The sequence below is a fragment of the Lithobates pipiens genome, unplaced genomic scaffold (assembly GCF_037356315.1).
Source record: "Lithobates pipiens isolate NorthernLeopardFrog02 unplaced genomic scaffold, aLitPip1_a1.2 Scaffold_19, whole genome shotgun sequence".
Lineage (NCBI taxonomy): Eukaryota > Metazoa > Chordata > Amphibia > Anura > Ranidae > Lithobates > Lithobates pipiens.
In genome coordinates, this window is record NW_027507764.1 from 209,917,021 (window position 1) to 209,935,180 (window position 18,160).

The following is an 18,160-nucleotide window of genomic DNA, read 5'->3' on the forward strand; positions in this document are numbered from 1 at the left end:
AAATATCAAACAAGGTTATCGGCCTTTCCAGATGCACTTTAAACTACAACCCCTCGTCCACCATGTAATGGAGAAGCCATTACCACACCAACCTAGAACTGACCTTTATAGGAAGGAGCACATGGAAAGGTTGACGCACGTCAAAAAAAATAAAAAAATTGCCAGCTTACCAGCCAGCCTGCCGTGTGCTCCTTGCTGCATAGGCCAGTTATAAGTTGGGGTGGTTGCCATTTGTTTGTACTGTTGGTAATTGGTGAGGGGAGCACTGGATATCTTCGCTGCCATTGAGCTTATACTGGGTGTCGAGTGTGTCCCTGTGCCTTTGCGGAGGAGTGGACTCCCTCCACACATACATGCCCTTAATCTATCAATTTTTTATGTGCTCAAACTCAAGACACTCTCAAATTTACACGTGGGCTCTGCAGCTTACACATTTATTTACAAATGTGTGCAAATGAAACCCCTTGCTTTTAGCAAACTGTTAGACAGGACAATTCGGTTTGTTGTAGGCTGGCAAGTGAGCTGGGAATTTTTATTTTATTGACATGCATCACCATTCCATGGGTTTCTTGCTTCATAGGCCAGTTATAGGTTGGGCTGGTTGCCATTTGTATTATTTGTAAAATGCTAAGGCCTGGTTACCCATATGTGCCAATAAAACCACAAAACATGGATTTTTTTTATGCATTATTGTATTTTAACATCGGCAGGTAACGAGACAGACTTTTCTCAGTAGCTTTCATCAATTTCCTGTTCTGGAACAGATCGAGGTATAACATAACCTGATACACTCATGCTGAGTTCTTCTGCTATGCTCGAGCTTAGCTCGCCTGTGATACTAGAGCTTGAAACCTCAGCCATATTAGGACTGGGGACTTCTGCCATTATAGGACTGAGCTCCTGTACAGTAATAGAGTTCTGATCCTCTGTAAGGCTTGAGCAGGACTCTTCAGCAAGGCTAGAATTTGGTTCTTCTACACCAGTAGAACTGACTTCAGTAATGTTATAATAGGCTTCTTCAGTAAAGCTAGAATTAGTTTCTTGAGCAGGACATGGGCTACACTCATGTGAATCAACAGAATTAATAGCACCATTGGTTTCAGGGAACAGCTCCTCATTGAGGTCATAGTCTGAGCAAAGAACAACATTTTTGCCATGAGTGGATTGCTTTTCTAGTTCTTTGTTGCCCACAGGATCACTTAAAGCTTCAGAATGGATTTCACCTAAATTTGGGGAAGATACACCTTCATCACCTTTTGAGCATGAAGATTCCATTGTTTCAGCTACTTCCTCTTTGTACGCCTTCTTGAAGATGGTTCTCATAGTGATGGGAATTGACATACAACTGAAGAATAGAAGAAGAGTTTTAGGATTAAAGTAATTGTAAAAGCAATTTTTTTTTTTTGTTAATTAAAATAACAAACCAGTTATACTTGTTTGCCCTGTGCAATACTATTGCACAGAGCGCCTCTGAACATCTTCTGGGGTCCCTTGCGTGCAGGCTCAATCCCGAGCTGGGCTGTGTGTGTCTAAAGACACAATGTGGCTCAGCCCTGCCCCCGCTCCCACTCCCTAGATTTATTTATTTATTTTTGTGTAAGGGGGGTAGGCACAGACAGTGTGCATAAAAAAACATTAAAGTGGGGTACCCCCTAAAAAAAAAATTAAAAGTCAGCAGCTACAAATACTGCAGCTGCTGGCTTTTAATAATAGGACACTTACCTGTCCCGGGTTCCAGCGATGCGGGGGAACGAAGCCCCCCCCTCGCTCCCCGCTCCGCTCGCGGCGCCGTCATGCATACTGTGGGCACCCGGCTGTGGCTTCACAGCCGGGCACCCACTGCGCATGCGCGAGCGGCGCAGGGCGCCGTGATACGCCGTACAGTCACCTGGGACACGTGACAGGTCCCAGGTGAATGTGCGGCGCGAGGGGAAGTGATGTCACCAGCCCAGGCAATGAAGAAGGCAGACTACGAGGGACCCCCTAGCAACCGGTATTTAGAGGTGAGTAAAAATTTTTTTTTTTGCCAATTATTTTTTTTTGATTTTTTTTAAGAATTTTAAGTAGTTTTATTTTTTGGGGGGCAACTCCACTTTAAAAAGGTGTAAAAAAAAAAAAAAAAAAACAAACACAAAAAACAAACAAACATTCTGCCTTTGGAACCACTAACTACTTGTGGACAAGCAGCCCATACAGGCAAAGCGACATACCCGTATGTCACTTCTGGATGTAAAGCGTGTGCATGCGTGTCCCCCCCACCGCCGGCATCCACTGTGATTGTACAGAGTGGGAGCCCATCAGCAAGTCCCAGCCAATGATTCATGGCTAGGACTTGTTGATTGGCTGTCTGTCAACACAGAGCTCTAGGCTGCGAATGTAATCAACACGGGGCAATGTACAGAGGGAAAGATCTCTGCTTGCAGAGATCAGATTTTCTGATGATTTTGGTCTTCAGATTTACCAAAACCATATAATATGAGGTCAAACCTTAATGCCCCGTACACACGAGAGGGATTAAGTCTGACAGACCTCCAAAGGAGTTCCGCCGGAGTTCCGCCGGAGTTCCGACGGAGTTCTGGCGGACTTTTCGACCGAACGGACTTGACCACACACCATCACACCAAACTCCGACGGAGTCGAACGTGATGACGTACGACTGGATTCGACGTAGGAAGTTCCTAGACAGTAGCCAATAGCTGCCCTAGCGTCGGTTTTAGTCCGTCGGAGTAGCACACACACGAGCGGATTTTTCAAAGGGGACCGGGTCCGGCGGAGTTCCGTCGGGAAAATTTAAAGCATGCTTCATTTCTAAAGTCCGTCAGACTTTAGCTTCGCTAAAGTCCGTTGCAGCCCACACACGATCGGATAGTCCGCCGGACTCAGTCCGTCGGAGTTTGGATGTCGAAAAGTCCGCTCGTGTGTACGGGGCATAAGAGTTCCAATTTGTATGCAAATCAGGCAGGCCCTTGCACTACATGGTTTTGGTAAATCTGAAGACAAAAAATCAGCAGAAAATCTGATAATGTGTAAGGGGCAGCGCTTTTTACACAGTTAGGCACACATTTAACCCCTTGAGTGTCCTAGATGTTAACCCCTTCCAAGCCAGTGTCATTAGTACAATGAATAGTATCACTGATCACTGTAAAAATGGCCTGGTCATGAAAAGGGTAAAATCTTCCGGAGCCGATGAAGTGATTAAAGCATAGCTCAATCTTTAAAAAAAAATAAAATAAAATTAACAATATACTTTAAAAACCATCCATGAAATTCAGTGCTGCGTTTCTCACATCCAAAGTTTTTAATCCTGAACCATCATTTTGGATTTAGGAGTCAGCTGTCACTTCCTGATCACTCAGCCCACTGCTGAAGTGTCACTGCCCCTGCACTAGATTAAGGCTCTGTTCGCATCTGGCAACTTGGGGGTCACAGGCTGAAATCGCCTCAATTCTGCCGCAATTCCAAAAAACGCACTGTATTCATGGCACATACATGCGCCCTTCGTTTTTAATGGAACCTTAAACACGGTGCGGTTTTGCCGTGATTGTCACGCGACAGAATTATGTGGCAATCTGCATCACACAAAGCTCATCACCCAAAAAAGGAAGAGGAGCTTCTTGTGGGCAACAAGCTTCATGCAATGCAGTTTGCCGAATGACTGCACTACGTTTGAAGTGCCATTAAAGTGGTTGTAAACCCTTACAGACCACTTACCTACAGGTAAGCCTAGATTAAGGCTTACCTGTAGGTGCAAGAAATATCTCCTAAACCTACACAGTTTAGGAGATATTTGCAAAAGACCGGCACCGCTGTCTACGGCGTATACTGCGCAGGCACACTGAGTGTGCTGCTGCTCGCTCAGTGCGCTCCTAGAACATGTCAGTGGTGGCTTCCGTGCGCATGCGCGGGAGTGACGTTAATCGCAGCTCCGACCAATCACAGCGCCTGAGCCACGATAAGGAAGGAAGATGGATGCTTCGTGGAAGAGGGGACAGCGGTGACATCACTGGCTCCTGTGTCAGGTAAGTGACACATAATGGACTACTATGCGATGCATAGTAGCCTATTATGCTTCATCTTTGCAGGGAAACAAAGAGGAAGTAAAACCAATCAGGGTTTGTTTCCTCTTTAAATCTCTCTCTCTCTCGTAATTGTGTGCAATCAAAAATGGTTATTGGGCGATTTCTTTGAAGCATTAAAGTAAATGTAAAACTTAATTTAGTTAATACAAAAGGAAGCACTCCTAATGCCACATCCGTATAGGAAATTTGGTAACTAAAGAAAATATGGGCAAAAAATAGCACAGGTCAGCCTTTTTGCAGCCATTACCTGTCTCAGCACATGTCCCCCAGTGGCAACTGCATGGAATTTCTCAGTTGCTTTCCCGATGGTAACAGTGCAAAATGTGTAATGTGTTAAAATGGCCATCTATGACAGGGTAAGTGCAGGGGACCAGATTTGCCACCCTGGACCTTCATGGTGGGATCACCAGGTATTATTTCAGTGAAAGATACAGATTTAAGAAGACTGAAAACACACTTAGTAGTAAGTAGTAGACATTCCAAGGTATCTAGTTCTGCTGGGTTCACACATATGCGAATTGCATGTGGCTTATGCTGCATCCAATTTGCAGAACATTTGAAAATATGTTCTTTTCAATGGGTCTGTCTGGTTCACATATGTGCGTTGCATCCACACTGCATAAAAAACGTGTGCGTTTTCTAGGCAGTACGGTGTGAATTGCAGGCACACATCTGATTCGCACGAACATGAATGCCCCCTCCTCACTACACCTCCCCCCTCTATTAGCTGATCCGCAGCTATGATGGAAAGGAACCGCTGAATTAATTTTTCTCTTCGCAGGGAAACTGGAGCTGCAATTCGCTCTGGATTAGTGTAAACCCAGCCTAAGAGGCATGGTGATTTTTTTCCCACAATTCTTTGCAAAATTAGGATTTTTATTTTTCACAAAATGGTCATATTAACGGGTTATTTCTCTCACATGGCATATACATACTTGCAACTACATGCCAAAACACATTCTGCTACTCCTCCAGAGTATGGCGATACCACATGTGTGAGACTTTTACACAGCCTGGTAGAGCTGCATGATTCTGCCCAAAAATAAGATCACGATTCTCAAGACGTAAAATCTTTCACATTATACAAAAAAAAAAAAAAAAGGCTAACTTTACTGGTTAGTGTGTGTTTTTTTATTAGTGATTTTTTCCAATTTTTTGCAAATACAGCGTGACATAAAATATTGCAACAACCACCATTTTATGCTCTAGGGTGTCAACTAAAAAAAAAAAAAAAAAAATTATATTATATATATTTCAGTTACTTATATAGCGCCATCAATTTACGCAGTGCTTTACATATGTATTGTACATTCACATCAGTCCCTACCCTCAAGGAGCTTACAATCCAAGGTCCCTAACTTACATTCATACATACTAGGGACAATTTAGACAGGATCCAATTGACCTACCAGCATGTCTTTGGAGTGTGGGAGGAAACAACCCATGCAGGCACAGGGAGAACATGCAAACTCCAGGCAGGTAGTGTCGTGGTTGGGATTTGAACCAGCAAACCTTTCTGCTAGGTGAGAGTGCTAACCACTACACCACTGTGCCACCCATATCTCGGCATAACGTAGCATATAAAAAAAAAAAAAAAAAAAAAAAAAAAAATCGGGCTTACTTTAGTGGGGGTTTTTTTTTTTTTTTTAATTCATGAAAGTTTCTTTCCAAAAAAAGCATTTGAAAAATTGCTGTGCCAATACCATGTGACAAAGTTGCAATGACCACCATTTTATTCCCTAGTGTGTCTGCTAAAACAAAATTTATATTATTATATATATATATATATATATATATATAGTTTGGAAATTCTAAGTAATTTTCTAGAAAATAAATAACATGTCAGAAAAATGTTTAGTGCTTAAGCAGTTAAACTTTTTTCACTTGTACACAGAAGTCTAGTCCATTGACAAATTGATACAAGGTTTATACTCAAGTTCAACTGATAAAGAATGTTTTGATTCTTGGCAGACTGCCCAGTTTACATCTTCCTTTCTTTTGACTGCTGTGGCTTTAGAAGAGCAGAGAGAATTCTTTGCATAGAAAGAATTGTGAAACACTTTAGTCAAGATTGCAATAACAATTCTTGAGATGAATTGTGCAGCTCTATAGCCTGGCCACATACAGAGGCCCAACATGCAGGGAGCACCATCAGTTGTTCTAGGAGCAGAAATTACTTTTGAAGGCCATGGAGCACCGGGACAATGGAAGCACTCACAAAATGACCCAATTTTGGGAAAAAAACAAAAACAAAAACACCCCGTCTATTCTAGGAGGCATGATGAGTCTTTTGAACATGTCACCTTTTTTTTGGAAAATGTGGAAAGAAAATTAAAAACCAAATTTTTCTACGCATTTTCTGAATATTTTTACAGCACTGATGAGGATCCACTGATAGGGTGGCACTGATAAGCAGTTACTGATGGGCACCATTGGGCACTTTAGTGGCACTGTCGAGCACATATGTGGCACTCCTGGGCACTGCTCTGCACTTGGAAGAAAGTAAAAATCCTCAAGTAGCCTAATATGCTGCAGCCTCACCCCCCCTCTCATCACACGATAGGTGTGAGGAGGGGAGAGAACCGGACATGATGCTGGTTTGTTGACAGTGATCACCTTGTTCAATTGGATGGATCGATCACATGGTAAAGGGCCACTTTTATTGGCTCTTTACCCCAATCCGTGACGTGCTCCAAAGCCTTGCCCTTTGTACACAACACACCCCTGAACTGAGATAGATAGTTTTTAGATATACAACTGGCCCCTTGAGGACAACCATATTGCTGATGCTGCCCCCGACGAATTTGAGTTGGAAACCCCTCGATTAAAGAGTATTATTGCAGCAAAGGCATATTTTTAGTTAAACTTGATGCCAGTTATCCTGTTTCCGAAAACAGGATTTTGTAATGGTGCTAAATTTAATTCCTGATACGATACAAATATCCATTCCTATGACAAACTATCAGGGACGTGAAGTCAGGGGAGGCAGAGCCTCGCCTGCCATGAATATAGAAGAAAAAAAAAAAAAAAAAAACTGAGGGCCGTAGCTCGACGAACTGGGGCCACAGAGACCCCAAATTTGGGGTGGTTCCGGAGATACAGGGCTCCTTGCGCAGTAGGTCAGAAGCTACATACAGAGCAGCCAGTTTAACCGCTTAAGGACCGCATCCTGCACATTTACGTCGGCAGAATGGCACAGCTGGACACAATCACGTACCTGTATGTGGCTCTTAAAAAAAAAAAAATATATATATATATATATATATATATATATATATATATATATATATATATATTATTAATGAAATGCGATAAAACTATCCCCCATTTAGTAAATGCTACAACTTTTGTGCAAACCAATCAATCGCTGATTGTGATTTTTTTTGATTTTTTTTTTACCAAAATTATGTAGAATACATATCGGCCTAAACTGAGGAAAAAAAACGGAAAATTTATATCAAATACTTACCGTAATTTTCCTTTCCTGATAGGCTCCATGGCAGCATACGTGTGGGTAGCCCCGCCTCCACGATTACCCAATAGGACCCAACTCCCATAAATCTTTGCTCCCGGCTACTATCAGTGTTCCGTAACTAGCCAACTCCAGACATTTGGGAGGGAACTCCTGCTGCCATGGAGCCTATCAGGAAAGGAAAATTACGGTAAGTATTTGATATAAATTTTCCGTTTTCCTGAAAGGCTCCATGGCAGCATACGTGTGGGAAATAACTCGCCAAACACACCCGGGTGGGCAAAATGTCGAGCAAAGAACAAAAGTTTATTTTGCATTGTCAACCGACAAAACTTGCAAACCAAAATTAACAGAAGACAGAGCCGCTGGCTCTACACAGTAATGAGAAACAAAGGTATTAATAGAAGACCAAGAGGCTGCTCTGCAAATAACTTCAGGCGCCACATGGCGAGAAGCTGCCCACGATGTTGAAATACTCCGTGTTGAATGAGCCGTTAATGCCTCAGGAGGAGCCAAGCCCTTTGCTCTGTATGCCCTCTGAATGATCTGGACGATCCAGGTAGAGATAGATCTAGCCGAAGCTCGCAATCCTTTATTCTTGCCATGAGGGAGAACAAAAAGAAATTTTGTTTGTCTAAAAGGAGCTGTGACTTCCAAATATTGTTTAAGCGCGTGTCCTACGTCCAGAGGATGAACATCCTGACTCTCTGAGTTCTTGAAAGTGGGAAGCATAATTTCCTGATTCTCATGGAAGACCGAGGTTACTTTGGGATTCGATCCCAACATGGGAATCAATACTGCCCTATCCGGAAAGAAAGTCAGAAAAGGTTCCTCCGAACCTAGATTCCTAATCTCGGAAACTCTTGACTGAGGTTATAGCTACCAAGAAGATGGTCTTGAGAGTGAGATCCCTTATGGACAGAGGCTCCGTAGAATCCTTTCCAAGGTTTGAGAGAAAATCCAGCACTAAAGGGAGGTCCCATTTAGGAAACCTTGGTTTTCTTTGGGGTCTGAGCCTGGTAGCTCCCTTGAAGAATTGTCGTACCAGTGCATGGTTTGCCCAGGAAATACCCGTAAAGGCTGAAATAGCCGACACTTGGACTCTCAATGAACTGATAGCTAGAGGTAAATCAAGGCCTGTTTGGAGAAAGCTTAGTATGTCTTGTATTGTTGGAGAACTGCAAGAATTTTCTCTGGAGGACATATGGGCTGAAAACTTGGACCATATGCGCTCATATACCCTATTAGTACTCCCGCGTCTGGAATCGAGAAGGGTTGGAATGACCTCTTCCGGACAACCAAGAGCTTCTAACCTTTCCCTCTCAAAAACCATACCTTGAGGTTCAGACATGATGGGCATGGATGTAACCTTGTGCCTTGTGATAGCAAATCCGGCCTGAGAGGCAGGGGAACTGGCTCTTGATAACTGAGGAGCAGCAGTAGAGGGAACCAAGGTCTGTTGGGCCAGAAAGGAATCACTGCGAGAATCTCCACCTTCTCTGACCTGAGTCTCCGAAGGAATTGCAGGATCACCGGAACTGGAGGGAAGGCGTAAGCTGTCTGAAACTTCAAATGTTCTGTGAGGGCATCTATCCCATATGCCTGAGGATCCCTGAACCTTGAGTAATATTTCGGAAGCTTCCGATTGCACGGGGAAGCGAACAAGTCGACTTCCAGGGACAATCCTAAGGTCAGGAGCCAATCGAATACTTCCCCGTGTAGAGACCACTCGTTGTTGTCCAACTCGACACGCGATAGGAAGTCCGCCTGAACATTCTGCACCCCTGGGATGTAGACTGCAGAAAGGTTGGACAAATTCTTCTGAGCCCAATTCATTATTGGCTCCGTCTCCTGTAACAGGGACCAGCTGCGAGTTCCCCCTTGCTTCTTTACGTAAGCCACCGCGGTTGTGTTGTCCAACCTTAGCATGACCGAGGCATTCGCTGTCAGATGGTGGAACGACCGAAGCGCCTGGAAGGCCGCTCTTAGCTCCAGAACATTGGAGACGACTCTTTGTGATGGAAATGTCCACCTGCCCTGAGCGACCTCCGAAAGACAGTGAGCACCCCATCCTCGGTTGCTGGCATCTGAAGTTACCGTGACCCATGAGATGGGAATGATTGAATGGTGGTTGCGCAGGTTCTTCCCCTGCAGCCACCAAAGAAGAGACGTCCTCATGGCTGGAGTGAGGAATATGCGCTGTGTCTGGCTGGATAAGTCCCACTGTTGTAGAAACCCCTTCTGAAAGGGACGAGTGTGCCACTGGGCCCACTTTACCATGGGAATGGTGGCTGACATTGTGCCAATCACCCTCAGACATTGGAGAGCCGAGAGATGGGATACTGCAAGGGCTGCATGAATCCTGTCTCGTACGACTCCAACCTTCTCTTCTGGAAGGGCGATAGTACCTTCCACTGTGTTGAACTGCGCCCCTAGGAAAACTAGAGACTGAGTTGGATCTAGGTGACTCTTTTCTAAGTTCAGAAGCCACCCGAACTCCTGTAGAGTGGAGATGACTAGGTCTTTGTGCTCCAAAAGCTGATCTTTGTTCTGGGATAGCAGAAGAAGGTCGTCGAGATAGTGGTGGAGACGAACACCTTTGACTCTGAGAAAGGCCACAACTGCCAAAAGAACTTTGGAGAAGACCCGTGGGGACGTTGTTAACCCAAAGGGAAGACATGTAAATTGAAGATGTTGATTACCTCCGCTTTGCAGTAGGCATTGTTGAAACTCCTTTGCCACGGGAACATGGAAGTAAGCGTCCTTCAAATCGACTGATATCATCCAGTCCCCCAGATACACGGACTGCTGGATGGTAAGCAGAGATTCCGTCTTGAACTTCTCTTTGCGAATGAAGGAATTGAGATGGGTCAAATCTATTACCGGCCTCCATGTGCCGTTTTTCTTTTGAACCAGAAACAAAGGGGAATACATGCCCTCTCCACGTTCTTCTTCTGGAACGGGAACGGCTGCGCCTTGATCCAGTAAAGAGTTCACGTAGGTCAATAGGACTTGTTTCTTCTCTTTTGATTCTGGAAGATTTGTGGGAATAAATCTTAGCCTTGGGGCGCTGATAAAACCCCACTTGTGACCTGAGGAAATTGTTTTTACAGTCCAAAAATCCCGAATTGAGGCCGCCCAAACATGCCTGAAGTGGAGAAGACGAGCCCCCACCTGACAAGTTTGAGCGGGCCCAATTTCAAAAGGATTTCGCGGAATCCTGCTTGCCGGACGAACCCCCTTTTGAGGTATTTTTGAAAGAAGATTGCCTGGATCTCCATGACCTTGAGAATTCTCGACCAGGTCTATAGCTCCGCGCCTCCCTGGCACGATCAGGGCCTTGTCTTCTATGAAATAGACGCCTTTGATTATGAAGACGTCTGTCCTGGGGAAGAAACCCAGATTTCCCACCTGTAGCCCGGGATATGGCAGTATCCAGCTTGTTACCAAACAAAGATGACCCCTCAAAGGGAATACGGCACCAGGCCTGTTTGGATGCTGGATCCGCCAGCCATGGACGGAGCCATAACGCACGGCGAGCTGAGACTGCTGCTAACATATCCCGAGATATCAGGCGGATAACATCAATAGATGCCTCCCCCAAAAAGGCAGACGCCATCCTGATTTCTTGAATAGGGGAGTCTTTTGCTGATTCAATAGAAATACCCCTCAGGAATTCTTCTACAGAATCAGCCCAGGATTCTATGGCCTTGGATACCGCTGCCATTGCAAGCACTGGTTTGCAAGCCATTCCAGAAGTCAGATATATCCTTTTAAGGTCTGAATCGATCCGCCTTTCCAAAGGATCTTTAAAGGATACCGTATCCTCTAAGGGTAGGGTTACATATCTCACCAAACGCATGAGCGCTGCATCCACCAGTGGTGCTGACTCCAGGTGCTTCACATCCTCTTCTTTAAAAGGGTATAACTTCAGGATTTTTGACTGCATGGAACCCTTTTTATCCATCTTGCTCCATTCCTCGGTAATAATGTCACCCAACTCTGAAAGGAAGGGAAAAAATTGTCGCTCCTTATTGAGCTGTTTAAAGAACTTTCTCTGCTTTGGTGGGGAAGTAACAGGGTCTTCCCACTTCAGAGCCTCTCTCACTGCTTTGACCAATGAAGGCACCAGTCCATAGTCAAATCCTAAACCAAGATCCTCACAGTCAGATTCACTGTCTGAGATGGGAGCAGATAGGCGGCTTGGCTGAGAGGATTCCCATGTCTCCTGCAATGGGTTCTCTCCAGGTGGAGGAGCCAATAATTCTGACGGGGATTCACACAGCTGTAGAGCGTCTCTCTCCTGCAGAGACTCCTTCACAACCCGTCTTACTATTGACTCCAAACGCTGGTCTGCCCCATCCCTTTCATCTGCAGCTTTGGAGAAGCAATGATCGCATAAGGATTTGTCTGAAGGAACAGGCATCCTGCACCCCCAGCATGATTTTTCCGTATGCTTGCTGGAGTGAGCAGCAGGGGGGTGAGAAAAATTCTTATCACGCTGTTCAGACCTTGACCTATGCTGGCTAGATCTTGAGGAGGATTTATGGCGGTGTGATCTTGATGATCCACTGCGTCTAGAGGTGTTAGGCTGTGGATCAGACCCAGAAGGGCTGTAAGGGAAAAACAGACAGAGAGAGAAAAAGATACACAGTCAATCCTACCTATGCCAAACACTCTCTCCATTATATAAAAAACAAATACTAAAGACCTACCTAACATGAGCGGGCTGGCCACTAGGAGGCAGTAAGGCGTCCATATTCAAAATAAACCCACAGTTTAAGAAACACTGCAACCAAAGAGAAAAATAAAAATACATTTTTTTTTTTTTTTTTTAAAGCATTTCCCCAGCCTAAGGGACATGCTCTTACCTTAAACCGCCGCACTGACAGCCCCGGGAAGTCGCTGCGACCACTGCAAACATTCCCAGGGTTCTGACAGCTTCCAAAGCCTTTTAAATTTGGCGCCCGTGACGTCATCGCCGACGTCAGACGCGAGGCGCTCGCGCGCATGCGCGGGAACCAAGCCTCGGTCTCATACCGGGTTCGCACATGCGCAGAACGCCTGCATAACCCGGAAGTAGGAGAGAGGTTTGCTGGAACGCGGAAGCGAACGCAAACGGCATGGAGGAGACCGCAAGACAAACAAGAAAAATACACACAAATACAATGCTGCCATGGATAGATAAAAGGCTCACCACTCCACCAACGATCACCTGGCCGAACGGACTGGAACACACACGCCATACCTCCAAGCAGATAATGGTCACCCATAGCAACGGGACACAGACCGTGCGCACTCAGGTAGGAAATCCTTTCTTCAGCGCTACTCTGCAAATACTCTCCATACCCTGCTTAACAGTCAGGGCCTATCGGAGGAAAAATTCTCAGTCAATCAGCCAATCGATCGTCGTGAAGTTTTGTTTCCAGGAAAGAAACCATCTGGTCCTACTGGGGAGGACAAAAAAGGAACACTGATAGTAGCCGGGAGCAAAGATTTATGGGAGTTGGGTCCTATTGGGTAATCGTGGAGGCGGGGCTACCCACACGTATGCTGCCATGGAGCCTTTCAGGAAAAATGTTTTATATATTTTTTGGGGATATTATAGCAAAAAGAAAAAAACATTGCATATTTTTCAAAATTGTCGCTCTATTTTTGTTTATAGGGCAAAAAATAAAAACCGCAGAGGTGATCAAATACCACCAAAAGAAAGCTCAATTTGTGGGAAAAAAGTACGCCAATTTTGTTTGGGAGCCACGTCGCATGACCACGCAATTGTCAGTTAAAGCGACGCAGTGCCGAATCGCAAAAAGGGGCCTGGTCCTTTGGCTGCAAATTGGTCCGGGACTTAAGTGGTTAAATACAAGCTGGCACACTGTTTGCAGCAGACTGAAAAGATGAGCTCACAGTGCTAAGATAATCATTATTTATTTACTGTAAAAATTACTGGTTTGAAGTTATAACTTCAAACTTCAGTAATTTGTCAGTTAAGCCACCTGCTTGACTTGCCACCTGCCACCTGCTTGAGTACAGTATTTGAAACTGTAAATTACTTTAAAAATATATAATAATTTGTATATTACTTATGGTAATTAACCCCTTGCCACCCAGGCCAATTCCGACACTTCTCTCCTACATCTAAAAAATTATGATTTTTTTTATTAGAAAAATTACTCAGAACCCCCAAACAAACACTATATATATATATATATATATATATATATATATATATATATATATATATATATATATATATATATATATATATATAAATTTTGTTTTAGCAGACACACTAGGGAATAAAATGGTGGTCATTGCAACTTTATGTCACATGGTATTGGCACAGCAATTTTTCAAATGCTTTTTTTGGAAAGAAACTTTCATGAATTAAAAAAAAAAAAACCCCCCACTAAAGTTAGCCCGATTTTTTTTATATGCTACGTTATGCCGAGTAAATGGATACCCAACATGTCATGCTTTAAAATTTCGCACACTTGTGGAATGGCGCCAAAATTCAGTACTTAAAAACCTCCATAGGCCATGCTTTAAAAATTCTTACAGGTTACATGTTAAGAATTACAGAGAAGATCTATTGCTAGAATTACTTTTCTCGCTTTAATGTTCGTGGCGTATGTAACCTGTCTGTATCTGGCTCTGATACTAGCCAGTGCCTCACCAGCCACTGGCCTCACCACACGTCTCTGTATCCTATATTTCATTTGTACAGCCAGCTGTATGCACCTGTGGCTCCCAAAAGGTTAACTATGGGTGTATTTTAGGTTACATGCCCCAATATGTCCATGTACGCGAGACCTTAGAGTAAGATCCATTTATGACTAATGTATATAGTTTTGCATTTTTTGTCTCTATAAAAAAAACATTACATATTCATATTTACCATTCCAGAATCTTCACAATAAATTCACTGTTGCAAAGTAAGGGAGGATCAGAGGAGCTGGTATACAGGGTGCTCATTAATTTCCTTGAGCTCAAAACTTCGACCACAACTGCACAGAACAATTGAATAGGTTTACTTTACAACATGGCAGCATGAACAGCAACAATTGCATGACATTTTATACAGAAGGTAAAACACAGGTTTTACTTTACAACATGGCAACATTTAAAGATATAGAAGACATTTCATTTTTTGGTCTTCCATAGATATATAAACACATACCACATGAAAGACTTCCACCACTGGGATTCTGAAATGAAATACAGATGTTCAAGTCTTTTTGCAGGGAGACCTCAAAGTGAAGCATGCCTTTGTGATCTGCAAAAAAAAAAAAAAAAAGTACCTTATAGCCGAGGGCCCCAAACCAGTGGCTCCGCTGAATCGTCATCGTCTCTGATGATGCTCATGGCGGACTCCCCACAGGTGATCAGTACCTGCCAGTCTGAGTCCATAGTGCCCAACATGCCATCATTAAAAGGGCCAGTTCACCTTTTCATGAAAAATGATAAAAGGTGAACACAAAATAACCTGGCCAACCCTCCAGACCCCGCTGCACATAGTGGTCATAATGCTTTGGTTTGTTGTGGTTCCCGTCTCCCGGATAGGGGAGGACAAGAGCCCTGGAACCACAAGGGGTGGACCAGTGGGGATGCACATACTGTGCCCAGTAAAAGTGATCAGGTGGCTCTGTAGTCATCTAGACTAGTGGTTCTCAACCCTGTACTCAAGAACACCCACAACGGTATATATTTTGGGAATTTCTCTTAGATAAAATAGCTGTCCAAAATACCAAACCATTGACTGATTTAAAGCACCTCTGCAAGATAAAGGAAAACCTGCAAACATGGCCTTATTGTGGGGGGGGGGGGGGGGGGGGGGTACTTGAGGACAGGGTTGAGATCCACTGGTCTAGATCACTTCTACCAGAAAAGCCCAGATCCTGCAGAAAAAATAAATAAATAAATCTGCAAGCTTGTTTTTACCCTTTGATTGGCTTGGCATGACCTGTGGGGCATGCCACACCATTGGCAGTCAAAGGATTAAACAAAGCCAAGAAGATTTCCCTTACTTCAATTTCTTATATTCTTTAGCATTTATTGATTTTCAGTGTCATTAGGTAAAAAATGAACTACAGTACTGCATAGTATTTTTTTTTATTTCCTTTAGAGCCAGCAGATGGAGCTCTATTCTCCATTTCACATCACAGACTTATTTAGAAACATGTTCTAAATCAATAACTCAGTTTTGAAACTGAAGACTAGGGATGAGCTTCGTGTTCGAGTCGAACGTACGTTCGACTCGAACGTTGGCTGTTCGTCCGTTCGGCGAAATCCGAACTCTTGGTCCGTTCGCGTCAAAATTCGTGTGGCGCTCATGGCCCACAATGCACTGCGATGGCGCAGTGCATTGCTGGCTCATGATTGGCCAAGCATGCACTGTGACCCCGCATGCTTGGCCAATCGCAGCGCCAGCAGCGAGGAGAGCCATGATTGGCCACAGGCAGGATGCCTGTGGCCAATCATAGCTCAGGCTGTGTAGTGCACGCCCCACACTATATAAGGCCGCCATTGAGGCGGCCTCGTGTAGCGTGTTGGCATCTGAAGCAGTGGGTGTTCTGTGTACCTTCAACACAGTACACACCGATCGTTTTTGGCTGATTTCCTATCTTGCTCTTGTGTAATGGTTATTGTCTATGCCCTGACCGCAGTATACACCACTATATTCACCACCTATATAGCTAGTGATCTATCTTTAATAATAGAGCTTGCAGTCAGTAGTGTTAGGAGATAGTGCGTGCTGTCTGCGTGCTCTGTACCCAGTACATACCGCTATAATCCACCTACATAGCTGTTCTCTATTTGAGCCCAATTGCCATCTGCAGGAGTTATTGGAAGTTGTGTGTGCCTCCAGCACAGCACAGTATACATCTGTATATACCCCTTTATCTCTGCTGTTTTCTGGTTATTGTCTGCGTGCCCTGACCGCAGTATACACCGCGATATTCACCTCAGCCTAAGGCCCATTTTTCTGCCCCTGTTTAACAGGGGCGTTTAAGTACAATTTTTGATGCAATGCTTTGCAGCAGGGCTAATTCCAGCAAAAAAACTAGAGTATATGGAAGAGGTTGCAGTGTGGTGGCACCAGCAGCAGTGCCTAAGGCCAAATTTTGTTTAACAGGTACATGTAATTACAATTCTTGATATAATATTTCACAGGAGGGCCCCTTCCTGTGCCCACCCAGAGTAACGGTGAGGACTTATAGTGTTGTGGCACCAGCACCACAACCACCAAAGGTCAATTTTTCTACCACTGTTCAACAATGGCATGTAATTACAATTCTTGATATAATTGTTCACAGCAGGGCGCTCCAGCGCCCACCAAGAGTCACTTTGAGGGCTTACAATGTTGTGGCAAAACCAACACCTTGTTCCGCCATTTCTGCAGAGCATATAGGGCAGGCCCCTACTTTCAAACATCCAACTTACAAACATCTCCTACTTGCAAACGCAAGGAGACAGCAGCAAGTGAGATGAAAAAAGATGGGACGACAAAACAAATTATACAGGGGTGATAACCCTTCCCTATGTTTTCCAAAAAGCTTGAAAATAGTTTTTTTGACTGGAGCTACACTTTAAAAATGTACCAGTTGAAAATTACAAACAGATTCAACTTAACACAACAAACCTACACAGTCCCTGTCTTGTTTGCACCGCCTGTATACTGCTGTTCTGAGTATATAGGGCCTGGGGGCCACACGCATTTCCTTTTTTTTAATATGGGTACAGGGTTCCCCTTAATATGCGTACAAGACCCAAATAGGCTGGTAATGGGCAGGGAGGGCTACCCATGCCATTTTTCTCAATGATCTTCAACCATATTGCAGGAACCAGATATAACATTAAAACCGCAAGCAGTTTTAAATGGTGTTATTTCCGTTTAATGTAATTTTGTGCAGGGACTGTGCTAAACACGGGAAACACGTGGCACTTCACAGGCATACTACAGACACCCCCCAGGCACCATATTTAAAGGAATATTTCACTTTTTTTTTTCACTTTCATTGTCAGTAAAATCAGTGCTCCCGCCAAAACGGCCATTTTTAAAAACATTTTAGGCATTGACCCATGTCCCCTGGGGCAGGAGGCAGGTCCCCAAACCCTTTTTAGGACAGTATCTTGCATATTAGCCGTTAAAATTAGTGATGGACGAACTTCCGACGGGACGTTTCGCGAACGCGAACGGGACCAAACGTTCGCGAAACCGAACGTTCGCCGCGGGCTCCATTGACTTCAATGGGAGGCGAACGTTTCAAACCTTCATGTCGAATTTGCAGCCACGTGGTAATTATTGGGAGGGAAAACGTAGTCCCACCACCTGGACAATGACATAATACATGTATGAGGTGAATTTGGGATCAATAACTACTAGCATTCTTTTTTTATTTGGGAAATTGTTCTGACAATTCAGGACTGTGGAGCGCATGAAGGCAATGGAGGAGAGGGAAGGTCAGGGACCAGGGTAGGCAAAGAAGAGGGTGCAGGAGATGATCACCAGCAGCGTGACATACAGCAATGACACCAGCACCGTGATAGAGTCATCTGACAGCAGCACCTTGATACAGAACACTGACATCAGCAGCGTGACATAAAG

General features: G+C 44.2%; 1 protein-coding gene across 1 annotated transcript in view; it reads right to left on the bottom strand.

Annotated features, from left to right (window-relative positions):
* Positions 1-499: 499 nt before the first annotated feature.
* Positions 500-18,160, bottom strand: part of LOC143998041 (mediator of RNA polymerase II transcription subunit 1-like) — a 105,493-nt gene continuing 87,832 nt past the window's right edge. Inside the window, exons 14-16 of the mRNA XM_077493819.1 lie at positions 14,732-14,827; positions 14,450-14,558; positions 500-1,345 (exon numbers count right to left, since the gene is read on the bottom strand). Of these exons, the coding sequence (XP_077349945.1) occupies positions 730-1,345; positions 14,450-14,558; positions 14,732-14,827 (821 nt within the window). The 3' untranslated portion in view covers positions 500-729. The remainder of the gene's footprint in view (positions 1,346-14,449; positions 14,559-14,731; positions 14,828-18,160) is intronic.